Below are 13,849 nucleotides of genomic sequence, written 5' to 3' on the forward strand. Positions count from 1 at the left end.
AGCTTCAAAGGAATGGCGCATTTCTTGAGTGACAGAGCGTGCACAACTATCTCTCCCTCAAAATACGAAATAGTTTGATTGATAGACAGATTATTGCAGCAAAACAATTGATAATAATAATAATAATAGTAGTAGTAATAATAATATAGTATATCTTTATGAAAATAAAAAAAATCGTAAATCTATCTATTTCAACGGTTGTTTTTGTGTTGACTGACTGTTGTTTCTTTGTGTGTAACCACTTAACCGTCACAGCCCTAGGGTTAGGGTGTCTAGCATGTTGTTGAAAGCTCTCTCTGCATCTGTGTCCAGGTTCCTAGTCTGTGTGAGGACCTGCTGTCCTCTGTGGATCAGCCCCTAAAAATCGCCCGCGACAAGGTCGTGGGGAAAGACTACCTGCTCTGTGACTACAATAGAGACGGCGACTCCTACAGGTGTGACCTATAACTACAGCCCATTAACCTCCCTCCCACCAACACACATCAGTTCCATATTCTCCTTCTCTAAGCTTGTTGGTATAAAAAAAAGGAGTTATAGGAATAAATAGTATGATAATTTTCATCTGCAGTCTCTGGGAAGGTTCTAATGGACGCAATGGCATAACACCATGAATCTACCAGACTAATAGAAATATTACATGAACAATTGTAGAGTTCTACAGACACCCCTTTGATTACGTTGGTAACATCACCCCTGTTCTCTCTGGTACTTTAGATCCCCATGGAGTAACAAGTATGAACCTCCCATCGACGATGGTGCCATGCCCTCTGCCCGCCTGCGCAAACTAGAGGTGGAGGCCAACAATGCGTTCGACCAGTACAGAGATCTGTGAGTACCAGTACACCCCTAGCATTACACCGTCAATGAAGCCAGCACAGAGACACTTCAGCACCATACAGTGGGGTGCAAAAATGTGGGCACCCCTGGTTTAAAAAAAAGGGCCCTGTGCAAAAGTTTGGGAACCCTTTTGGATTATTCTTTGTTACCCTTTGAGAAGATGATTACTAAGGCCCAGACCAAGGTGATTTACTCATTAGGGCTTCAATGACTCAGATGAATATAATTCCAGGGTTGAACTATATATTCTGAAATAACTCAATGCCTTCTAAAGTATCCGCCTGCGGTGGCTGTTGTGTCTGGTGTTAAAACCATGGGTTCCTCTAAACAGTTGTCCAAGGATGTCAGAATCAAGATAGTTCACTTCTACCATCAAGGAGAAGGCTGCAAAAAACTCTCGCAATGTTTCAAACAACCCACCGCTGTCAGAAACATCATCAGAAAATGGAAAATAAATGGAACAATTGAAATCAAGGCAAGATCTGGAAGACCAAGACAAATTTCAGATAGAATGGCCCGAGATCTGGTGAGCAGACACCGGTTTAGTTGTTCACAGGACAACAATACAGCGTATGTTAAACAACAAAGACCTACATGGCAGAGTTGCCAGAAAGAAGCCTTTCCTACGACCTCAACACAAAATTAAGCGTCTGAAGTATGCAAAAGAAAACCTTGAGGAACCTGAAGCCTATTGGAACAATGTGCTTTGGACTGACGAAACCAAAACTTAACTTTTTGGCCACAACCAAAGAAGGTATTTTTGGAGAAAAAAGGGTGAAGCATTTGTAGAGAAGAACACCTTGCCAACTGTTAAGCATGGAGGTGGATCCATTATGCTTTGGGGTTGGAGCTTGGGCCCAGGCAATATTGTGCGGGTGGAAGGAAGAATGGATTCCACCAAATATCAAGACATTCGACTTCCGGTTGAACGATGTAGTGGATGGACGCATGGTGTTTGCCTCCCGCACATTTTCGAAATATTTTGTTTATTACGCCTATCCCCTAAGTCTATATTTAGTGTAAGCCTGTCTTAACTAAGTCAGCATTGAACCTGCATTGGAATGAGCAAAAAAGTTATTAAAAAGACGGTGCAGAAGACACTTTTCTCCGGCGAAGGCATAGCTAACGCTAACAATATGGCGTCCGAGCCCTCTCCTCTTACGCTGGAGTTGCTGGTAATTGAACTGGAAAAATCCAGGAGAAGCATGACTGCGGAACTCACCGCCTCTTTGAATGCAGCCCTCGCCCCAATTCAGTCTTCCCTGGACTCCGTGGTCTCCACCGTGGCTATACACTCCTCCACAATAACGGAGATGGAAACGGCCCTATCTTCCCACTCGGACGCCATCACGGGCCTGGAACAAGAAGTGGTGGAGCTGCGGTCCAAGATGGCATCGATGGCGGAGGAGCGCACTACACTCCGAGCTGCAGTGGAGGACCTGGTCTCTCGCTCAAAGCGCCAGAACTTAAGAATAGTTGGTCTCCCCGAGGGGCTTGAAGGCAAGGATGCGCGACTATTCATGTCGGGGTTATTCAGGGAGGTGGTCGGGGATACGCTACCGGAGGATGGCCCTGAACTCGACCGCACTCATCGCAGCCTCGGAACCAAACCCCGACAGGGATCTCGTCCTGTGATTGTGCGTTTTCATCGCTACATTGAGAAGGAGAGAGTGCTGCGCTGGGCAAAAGAACGACCTTCAACGGCGTGGACCACTTTTTTGACTCTCCGGAGCAAGCAGAGCAGTTTTACCAAGAACGCATCCACAAGTCATGAACAACTGGAGTGGGTATGTGTTACGGTGATCATTTGACATTGACCTACTCTTAGGGGTCTTTATTTTCTGTTTCACTGCTGGACTTGTTCACCGTTTCATTCATTTGACTTTATACTCTCTCAGGAGCATTTATTTTCGTTTTCTTTGCTGGTCTTAATTTACATTTTTAAACATTAAAACATTAAAACATTATTATTTACATATAAACATTATGAGAGATCGCCTACTCTAGCCTACTTTAACTCTGTCTGCTATTCCCGCAGGTTTTCTAGTTAACTGTTATTATTGTTCATTTGGCGTACACTCCACCAGGGGGAAATACCGACTACATGGTAAATCGGTTGTGTACAATCCAACCCTGCAACTCGTCCAGTTCGTGTATGACGAGTTTAGGGAACGTTTCTCTATTTGGTTTCAAATTGTATCTTTGTCAAAATGTATGTTTGTGTTTTTTGGGGATTATGTTGATTATTCTCTGTTTTTGTTTCTGGGGGAATGTGTTGTTTATTGTTAAATACTGGGAGGTTTTTCATATGTTCTTAATATCTTTTAGATGCGTCTGGGTTGCTCACTTCTACTTTTTATGTTATTTTTAATTTATTTTTATTCTTGTCATCAATATTTTTTATACCTGATTAATGGCTAATCCAAGTATATCTCAGAGGGGAATAGATGGCTCTTCTATTAGAATGGTGAGTTGGAATGTCCGTGGGCTAGGGGGTCCAGTAAAGCGTTCCAGAGTGTTTTCACACCTTAAGGGTCTTAAAACTGACATTGCTTTCCTTCAAGAGACCCATCTGTGTATGGGTGATCATAACAGAATGCGTAAACCATGGATTGGGCAAATATTTCATTCAGCTCTGAATAGCAAATCCAGGGGTGCTGCTATTTTGATACAAACGTATTCAATTGTCCCCTACACAAATTGTATCTGACCCTGGAGGGCGCTATGTTATAGTTAGTGGTATTTTGTATCAAACCTCAGTTGTATTGGTGAGTGTTTATGCCCCTAACTGGGACAACCCAAACTTTATGACCTCCCTTTTTTCTAATATCCCGAACCTAGATACCCATCGTCTTATCTTAGGGGGGGACCTGAATTTAGTGATAGACCCCAAGCTTGACCGCTCACACCCAAAAACACTCACGCCCTCTGCCATGTCGAGGGCACTGTCTTCCATTACAAGTCAGTTAGGTTGCATAGATCCGTGGCGCTTTCTCCATCCGACCGCAAAAGATTTCTCATTTTTTTTCTAAGGTACATCAAGTTTACTCTCGCATTGATTATTTTTTTATAGACAAAGCTCTTCTACCTGCTGTGAAATCCACTGAATATTCCGCTATTGTAATTTCCGATCATGCCCCACATATTTTAGACATAGTTCTCTCGCCTATTGCTAATAGACAATGGAGGTTCAATACAGGGCTACTAGCTAATGAGGAGTTCTGTGACTTTATTTCAAAGAGAATTAGTGTCTTCCTTGAGATCAATAAAACAGAATCAACCTCACCCTCTTTGTTATGGGAAACTTTAAAAGCTGTGATACGGGGAGAGATTATCTCATACAGCACACATTTGGCCAAGAAAAATAAACAAAAACAGCAAGAGCTGATTGATGCAATTCTCAGCATAGATAGAGAATACTCCAACTCTCCCAGTCCAGACCTGTATACCAAAAGGGCTAAATTGCAATCTGAATTTGACTTGCTATCTACGGACAAAGCAGAATACCTTCTAAGAAGGACAAAAGGGTCATACTATGAATATGGTGATAAAGCCAGTCGCCTCTTAGCTCTCCAACTCAAACGCCAATCAGCCTCTCGCATCATATCCCAGGTGTATGACTCTTCTCACTCTCTTACTACTGACCCAACTGAAATAAATTCAGTCTTCGCTTCCTTCTACTCTAATCTCTATAAATCTGAACCCCCAGCAGAGCAAAATACCATGAATAATTTTTTAGACAGCTTGGATATCCCTACCACAGATGCGAATAACAAGAAGAATTTAGATAGTCCTTTGCAGTTGGAGGAGATAATCACTTGTCTTAATTCAATGCAGAATAACAAAGCGCCAGGCCCAAACGGATTCCCGATTGATTTTTATAAGAAATGTTCTCATGTACTCGCCCCTTTATTATTAAATATGTTTAATGACTCACTAGAACAAGGATTTCTCCCCCCAACCTTAAATCAAGCTTCAATTTCGCTTATACTCAAGAAAGGCAAAAACCCTGAAGAGTGCGGCAGCTGGAGACCAATAAGTTTGCTTGATTCGGAAACTAAGCTACTAGCCAAGGTCTTGGCTTCCCGTCTAGATCCTTGCTTGCCAGACATAATTTCGGAAGATCAAACAGGGTTTGTCAGAGGACGACAATTGTCGTCTAACATTAGGAGACGTTTAAATATTGTGCTTTCTCCTGGCTCCTCTCAAGTTGCTGAAATGGTCATATCGCTAGACGCGGAGAAGGCCTTCGACCGGGTTGAGTGGGCATATTTGTTTTCTGCTTTGGGGAAATTTGGTTTTGGGTCTAAATGTATTTCCTGGCTACAACTTTTATACTCTGCCCCTACTGCCTGTGTGACAACTAACTCTCAAAGGTCTGACTACTTCCCCCTATCGAGAGGCACCCGTCAAGGTTGCCCAATCTCGCCCCTGATTTTTGCCCTTGCGTTGGAACCGCTCTCCATTGCTCTCAAATCCTCCCCACACTTCACTGGTATTTACAGAGCGGGTATAGAGCATCGAGTGTCTCTTTACGCCGATGACCTCTTGCTCTATATCACAAACCCGAGGAATTGTGTTGACAACAATTTACAAATCTTGACAACCTTTGGGTCATTTTCGGGCTACAAATTAAATATCAGCAAAAGTGAGTGTTTCCCCATTAATAAGGCAGCTAAGCTAATTCCAATAGGTACCCTTCCCTTCCGACTGGCCCACACCAGTTTCCGCTACTTAGGCATCAACATTGCTCATTCCCTCGCCTCTCTCCATATTTTTTTTCCCGCAAAGTTGGTTATGGAAATCAAATCTGATTTGGGGCGCTGGAACTCTCTTCCTCTTTCCCTGATGGGTAGAATCAATTCTATTAAAATGAACATTCTGCCCAGATGTTTGTTTCTTTTCCAGTGTCTTCCTGTATTCCTTCCAAAATCTTTTTTTTAAAACTTGGACAGGATAATCTCTGAGTTTATTTGGGCTGGTAAGAACCCGAGAGCACGTAGAGAAATACTGCAGAAAAGTAAACGGGAAGGAGGCCTTGCGTTGCCTAACCTTTTGTTTTATTATTGGGCGGCTAATCTTCAGAAAATTAATGCGTGGTGTAACTCGCCCAACCTTGATTGGTGCATAATGGAAGACAGTTCTTCCCGCCCATCCTCCCTGGCGGCGTTGGTTTGTGCCCCTCTGCGTTCCTGTTGTCCCAAATACATTAGTAACCCAATTATACTCTTCCTTGAAAATTTGGAAACAATTCAGGCAACATTTCAAACTTTCGGCCCCGACCCCATGCAGCCCCATTAGTAATAACCACTTGTTTCTGCCCTCTAGATTAGATACCGCTTTCAATTTGTGGAAGGACAGAGGCCTGGCTTGTTTCAATGATTTATATTTAGAGGGCTCATTTGCCACCTTCACTGATCTCCGTGTTAAATATAATTTGCCCCACTCTCATCTGTTCCGATATTTTCAGGCCCGTAATTATGCTCGCACCCATTTCACATCCTTCCCTCAACTTCCAGTGGGTTCTCTTGTCTCTGAGGTGCTCTCTTTCCCTGTAGTACGTGGTATGATCTCAGTTTTATATGACATTATATCATCCTCACGTGTGGCCTCTCTTGCAAGGGTTAGGGGTAAATGGGAAGAGGAACTTGGACTCGAGATAACGGACGATTGGTGGGAGGAGGCCCTAATCAGGGTCAACTCAACAACTTCATGTGTCCGTCTAAGCTTGATTCAATTTAAGGTCCTACATAGGATCCATTTTACAAAAGCCAGGCTCAGTAAGTTGTTTCCGGTTACAGGTGATACCTGTGATAGGTGTGGCTCGTCACCGGCCGATCACACTCATATGTTTTTTTCTTGTCCAAAATTAGCAGATTTCTGGTCTGGTTTCTCTAAGACACTAAGCGATGCCCTCAAGGTTACAGTAGAACCCTGCCCTTTGATAGCCATCTTTGGAGTACCCCGTATACCAGCCAGTCTCACCAAAAACATTTCTGATGTTGTTGCCTTTTCCTCACTCACGGGCTCGTAGACGTATTCTGTTGCAGTGGAAAAGTCCAACTCCACCTTCTGCTACGACCTGGCTAAACGACTTGATCTCATTTTTGTCTCTAGAAAAGGTGAAATATTCATTAAGAGGCTCGATAGCAAATTTCTATAAAAGATGGCAACCTATCATTTCTTATGTAAATACTCTTTCCTCTCTGGATCCCAATTGATTTATTAATTTGTTTATTCTTTGAGGTGAGCACCCAGTGTATCTGTTCTTTTGTACTTTTCTCCCTGTTTAATTTCATTTAATTTAATATGTGTTTTTTATTTGTTTATTTTATACAATTATTTAATTTACTTAAATTATACATTTAGTTTTTGTGCTTGTTTTTGTAAAAAATATTATTACTTATTTATTTTGAATTTTTGTCTTGTTTTGTCTCTCACTTGAGAGTTTGGGCTGGGTGGGTGTTTAGGGGTAAAAAAAAAGAAAAGAAAGGTGTTCTAGTTCTCTGTTCGAACACCAAATGGGCGATAAAGAAAATAAGACTCTTATTTAGTTTTTATTAAGTCAACTATATAATTTGCATTTGTATATTCTTGTCCTTGACTTGTATGCCTTTGTTCGCCAATAAAAAAAATATAAAAAATATATATATATCAAGACATTCTAGAGGCTAATGTTCGAATGTCAGTCCAGAAATTGAAGTTGAAGAGAGGTTGGGTATTCCAGCAAGACAATGACCCGAAGCATACCTCAAAATCAACCATGAAGTACCTCCAGGAAAGACGGATGAAGTTTTTGGAATGGCCATCAAATCTGTGGAGAGATCTCAGACATACCGTGAATGCAAGAAGGCTGAAGGATATTTCTGAGCTAGAGGAGTTCGTACCGTATGATACCTCTCTGATATATGTCAGCTATGAACATAATATATAACATATATCAGAGAGGTATCATACATTAGGAATTTGAGTAACAGCCTCACGGTAGTACCGTAATTACCGTAATAGTAATGACGCTAGTGTTATTATTTACATCCTCGTGACCTCTGCCCTGTCTGTGGTCGGCAGGTACTTTGAGGGCGGCGTGTCGTCTGTGTATCTCTGGGACTTGGATCATGGCTTCGCCGGGGTCATCCTCATCAAGAAGGCTGGAGACGGATCCAAGAAGATCAAGGGATGCTGGGACTCCATCCACGTGGTGGAGGTGCAGGTGAGGATGAGTGGGTGACGGTGGAAGATGTAAACTGATAGATATAGCTTAACTTCTCAACTGGTTTTCCACAGAACAAAATATGCTATGTATTAGCATAAATAACAAAGTGGTAGCTTGATGATTGAACATAGAACGTTATTACGATCGCTTGAACAGTTTTATTGTAAGGTAGCATATTGCGTAAGGACTGATAATGTAATGACTTGTTGTCATGTCATTGATATATTCCCCTGTCTTGACTCCCCCCTCCCTGCTAAATGCAGGAGAAGTCCAGTGGACGTACTGCTCACTACAAACTCACCTCCACTGTGATGCTGTGGCTCCAGACGACCAAGACGGGCTCCGGAACCATGAACCTGGGTGGCAGTCTTACAAGACAGGTGTGTGTGTGTGTGTGTGTGTGTGTGTGTGTGTGTGTGTGTGTGTGTGTGTGTGTGTGTGTGTGTGTGTGTGAGAGTGTGTATGTCTGTGTGTTAATGCAAGTGTGAGTGTGAGTGCGAGTGTGTGTGTGTGTGTGTAATGCCCACAAACAATCTCTGTTGGCTTCCTTGCTTGTTTATTTTTATTTTTATTTATTTATTTTTTTATTTTTGCCATTTAGCAGACGCTTTTATCCAAAGCGACTTACAATTACGAATTACAGGGACATTCCCCCTGGAGTAACTGAGGGCTAAGTGCCTTACCCAAGGGCACACTAGTAGTGGTGTGGCTTCAGGCGGGATTTGAACTCACAACCTTCCGATCCCAAGTCCAACTCACTATCCACTAGACCACCACTACCCCTACACTACCCCCCTGCTTGTCTCACATGTACTTCTCTACTTAAGTGTACAACCCCCCATTACCTCGTCCCTTCATGCTTCTCTTCTTACAGATGGAGAAAGATGAGACGGTTGGAGAGTCCTCCCCACACATTGCCAACATCGGCCGCCTGGTGGAGGTGAGTGGAGCTGCAACCCTGTCCCATCAATGTGCAAACTCTTGTCCATGTTCACCCACTGATATGATTGATTATATCTGTCAGACTGAGTTCCATGTATGCTGTAAGATACAATAACCCTTAAAACACACAGCAACCACACAGCAACCACACAGCAACCACACAGCAACCACACAGCAACAAACCACACAGCAACCACACAGCAACCACACAGCAACAAACCACACAGCAACCACACAGCAACCACACAGCAACCAACCTCAGCAGAGAGTACGTGGCAGAACAGCTCTCACTGTTGGGCTGTGTGTCTTCTGTGGCTCTAACTGCAGAGCTGCTACTGCAGAGCTGCTACTGCCAGCCCAATCTGCTACTGCCAGCCCAATCTGCTACTGCCAGCCCAATCTTTGTACATTGAGTTTTGCCTGCGGCATGTGGAAAAAATAAGCGAGATTCCTAATCTCTAGATGGCGTGCCACGGCAGCAAGCATGAGACCCGCGCTGTATGGCTGCTCTAACCTGTTAACACGGGCGCCGAAATGAAACGGTCACGCGCTGCTGAGGTTGATGTTTGTGGTGTGTTTTTAAGGGTAAAAGCACTGTAGTATATTGACAACACACTCATGAGTTCTGGTCACTTTGTATCTTTTCATGCCTTAGGATATGGAGAACAAGATTCGCTCCACCCTCAACGAGATCTACTTTGGGAAGACCAAGGACATTGTCAATGGCCTGAGGTATTACACACCTTACACACTTCCACTCTTCAGCATATTATATAAAATATAAAAAAATAAACGTTTGCATTGGTTCCCCTCAGGTGTTTTAAGTCTACTACAGTAGTCATTGCAGCCCTCCAGGATCAGGTTAGCTTAGCTTCCTGGGCTGAAGAGAAACTACTGGGTCTGTGAATATACACACTCTTACTCACATACTTAAGCAATATCACACGAGAGGGAGTGTGTTATACTGAATATCAGCACGGCTGTGATTCGGTCGTAGGTACGAGGCCGCAGGCCTATAACAGCACGACCTCTTGTGTGATATTGCTTTTATACAACAGTTCAATTTATTAGTTAACAATAATAAGTGACAACAGATTATGATTTTTATGTAACCTGAACACAAACATCTGCAGGCTAGCTACTTTGTATTAACGGTCATTTCGGAGTGATACATTTAGTTAAAAGTCCCAGTGCTGTTATACTGTATATCAGCACTCATGGAATGCCTCTTGTCCAATCAAATTACTTGGTCAGAACTAACTGTTGTATAATGACAGTTATAGCGTCATAGTTGGTGAAGAGTGTGGGGTAGTGGTGGTCTAGTGGATAGTGAGTTGGACTTGTGATCGGAAGGTTGTGAGTTCAAATCCCGCCTGAAACCACACCACTACTAGTGTGCCCTTGAGTAAGGCACTTAGCCCTCAGTTACTCCAGGGGGAATGTCCCTGTAATTCGTAATTGTAAGTCGCTTTGGATAAAAGCGTCTGCTAAATGGCAAAATTATTATTATTAATTATGAAGAGAGTAGATAGGTCTAGGGTTTTGAGTTTTAATTGGTGGAACTTCTCATCCGAATTGTAGGTTTCAATTATATCAGTTCTGATGGCTTGTATCAGCTCCCAAGGTTCCGCAGTCACCCTTCTGCTTTTTCAGTTCTACTGCTTTTACCCTGACCCGTCTTTATCCTTGTACACCACATCTCTCTATCTGTTGCCTTTGTTTTTAATCGTAGATTTCCCCTCATTTATCTTACCTCCTTCTCATGTACTTTTCTGTTTTTCATCTCTGTTGATTTACTTCCCACTCATTCCCTTCTTAATTTCCCTCATGTTCTACCCTCTACCCCCATTTCTACCCTCTACCCATACAATGTTTGCAGGAAAAGCGCTATACAAATCAAAGTTATAATTATTATTATTATTATTCCCCCCACCCTCTCCTCTCCCCTGCTTTTTATATCTTTTCTATTATATCCACTCCCTCCTCATTTCCCTCTATTGCTTCTTTGTCTTTGTTGTTGTCCCTCCTGCCGCCTCTCCACTGTGCTCCAGATCTATTGATTCTTTGCCTGATAACCAAAAGTACCGGCAGCTCCAGAAGGAGCTGTCTCAGGTCCTCACTCAGCGCCAGATCTTCATTGACTAGGGCCAGAGGTACAGCCTGGCATGGGAGAAGTGTGTGTGCGTGTACGTGTGTGTGCGTGTACGTGTGTACGCGTGTGTGCGTGCACTAGGGAAATTAGGCAGGCATGTACAGTTAGGTCCATATATACAGTTAGTTCCGTAAATATTTGGACAGTGACACAATTTCTATAAATTTGGCTCTGTATGCCACCACAATGGATTTGACATGAAACAATCGAGATGTAATTGAAGTGCAGACTTTCAGCTTTAATTCAAGGGGTTGAACAAAAAAACTGTATGAAACGTTTAGGAATTGCAACCATTTTTATACACAGTCCCCTATTTTCAGGAGCTCAAAAGTAATTGGACAAATTAATATAATCATAAATAAAATGTTAATTTTTAATACTTTGTCGAGAATCCTTTGCAAGAGAATCCAATGACTGCCTGAAGTCTGGAACACATGGACATCACCAAATGCTGGGTTTCCTCCTTTGTGATGCTTTGCCAGGCCTTTACTGCAGCTGTCTTCAGTTGTTGCTTGTTTGTGTGTCTTTCTGCCTTTAGTTTTGTCTTCAGCAAGTGAAATGCATGCTCGATCAGGTTGAGATCAGGTGATTGACTCTGGCCATTGCAGAATATTCCACTTCTTTGCCTTAAAAAATCCTGGGTTGCTTACGCAGTAGGTTTTGGGTCTGCACTTCAACTACATCTCGATTGTTTCATTTCAAATCCATTGTGGTGGCATACAGAGCCCAAATTATGGAAATTTTGTCACTGTCCAAATACTTCCGTACTGCCTGTATGTGCATACTTTTTTGTATGCTTGCATGGTGTGTGGTTTTGTTTGCCTGAGTGTGAATGAGTGGTCAACCCATCCGGTAGTGTGTGTCCCCCAGTTTTTGTTTTTCATTGAACGTTTATGGTAGGTACGCCAGTAAGTAGTATACCAATATACAGCATATCAGCAACAAATGCATGAGGAGGAGCTGTAGATGAACTTACCAGACTAAACATTAACACTTTGCTCTCCGGTAGTGTGTGGGGCATCTTATTGTTATTTAACGTGTGCTAACCCAACCATCTTCTCTCTACTGTGAGAGAGATTTGGAGACAGTGTGGTTATCCTCACCTCTTACTGTTTCATATTCAATTTGGTTTTCTCGCATCTCTCTTTCTGTCTATAATCTATCTAAACAATTCTCTTCTCTTATCTACCCATCTACGCTTGCTTTCTCACAAACTCACTCTAGTACAGTTTTTCCTCTTTTCCGATAGCTGTATTTAATAATGCACACACTCACTTTGTCTCTCTCTCTGGTTCTCTCTGTTCCAGGAGTGTTCAGACCCTCGCTGACAAGTCGAAGCAGGAGGCTCTGAAGAACGACCTGATGGAGGCGCTCAAACGCAAACAGCAAAGCTAGAGATGCTATTGTTCTTTTTTTTCTGTCTCTCTCTCTCTGTCTGTCTGTTTCTCTCACACTCTCCACCTCTCTCCCGTCATCTTTTTTCTGTTTCTGTTTGTACGTCTCTCCTTCCATCCCTGTATGCCTGTTTCAGTGCTGCACTCTTGTTCATTTGTGGAAAACAAAAAAAAAGGAGAAAATGCTTAGCTTTTTATTTGTTTTTTTCATGCATTGTTTTGAGGCCTCAAATTCTCTATGAAGCCATTCACTCTCTCCCTCTCTCTCTCTCTCTTTCTCTCTATCTTGTGTTATGAATAATATGATAGTATTATGACGGTTAATGATAATCTTACAGTGTGACAGCAATGTTTATAATCCCTATAGGTCTCACAGTTGGTATGTCCTGGGTCAGTTTGAAATGAATGTCAACCGCCCTAGTCAGAACTCGGACAGGGCCACAGACTAGGCTTTACTGTAGGCGGGGTAGGCTTGGCTAGGCTATCAAATAGTCATTATTTACACCCACTTTTTTTTCCCCCCTTGCACCCATTATATCAAAACGTCTATGCCCACCCCCCTTATATATCTGTATGAAAATATAACTGTCAATATAACTGTCATTTTACTGATTGATGTAGTGGCGGGAGGGAGGGGGATGCCCTAGATTTGTATTGTTAAGATTGGTCAACGGTTTGCTCTTCATCCCACTCTTTCCGCATGCGTGAGTCTGTAGAAGCATGGGGCTGAGAAGATGGAGATGCAGACTGATAAAACATGGGGATGGACTGTTAAATTCACTGTGTATACCCATGTCATAATACCCCCCCCTTACACTGTGTATAACATGACGATTTGCATCCCCCTCTCTATGTTTCTCTTTCTGTCTCTCTCTCTCTCTCTCTCTCTTTCTCTCTCTGTCTCTCTTTGGTCTATGTTGGGGGGTCACAGTTTGTCTTTGCGTCTTGCCGGAAGCTTCTGACTGTTTCCGTTATGGGGGAGGAATCTTTTGTTGTATTTTGTTTTTATTTTGTAAAGCTTATGATTCATATTGTATTAGAGCCTCCAGCAACAATAAAAACAGTAAAAAGCTACAGTCGTCTCCCATTATTTGAATATTTTCACATTTTTCACATCAGCATCATGTCCTTTCATGAAAGTCGTGGTGTTAGTACCTGATGGATGTCCTTTATTAGCCACACAACTGAGGTAGTGGAATTAGTTTGTGGGGGTAGCACTGCATTCACACACATATGCAGTCATAAGTAAATACATACAGTATACCCAGCATTATGTACAACGAGTGTGCAAGGTGCAATAAGGTGTGTAAA

General features: G+C 42.5%; 1 protein-coding gene across 1 annotated transcript in view; it reads left to right on the plus strand.

Annotated features, from left to right (window-relative positions):
- Nucleotides 1–13,594, plus strand: part of capzb (capping actin protein of muscle Z-line subunit beta) — a 19,734-nt gene extending 6,140 nt beyond the window's left edge. Inside the window, exons 3-9 of the mRNA XM_080548201.1 lie at nucleotides 313–434; nucleotides 715–828; nucleotides 7,906–8,047; nucleotides 8,314–8,430; nucleotides 8,925–8,990; nucleotides 9,648–9,724; nucleotides 12,452–13,594. Of these exons, the coding sequence (XP_080404327.1) occupies nucleotides 313–434; nucleotides 715–828; nucleotides 7,906–8,047; nucleotides 8,314–8,430; nucleotides 8,925–8,990; nucleotides 9,648–9,724; nucleotides 12,452–12,539 (726 nt within the window). The 3' untranslated portion in view covers nucleotides 12,540–13,594. The remainder of the gene's footprint in view (nucleotides 1–312; nucleotides 435–714; nucleotides 829–7,905; nucleotides 8,048–8,313; nucleotides 8,431–8,924; nucleotides 8,991–9,647; nucleotides 9,725–12,451) is intronic.
- The last annotated feature ends 255 nt before the right edge of the window (nucleotides 13,595–13,849 follow it).

This window comes from Nansenia antarctica, assembly GCF_963989245.1.
Source record: "Nansenia antarctica genome assembly, chromosome: 18".
NCBI classification, from domain to species: Eukaryota; Metazoa; Chordata; class Actinopteri; order Argentiniformes; family Microstomatidae; genus Nansenia; species Nansenia antarctica.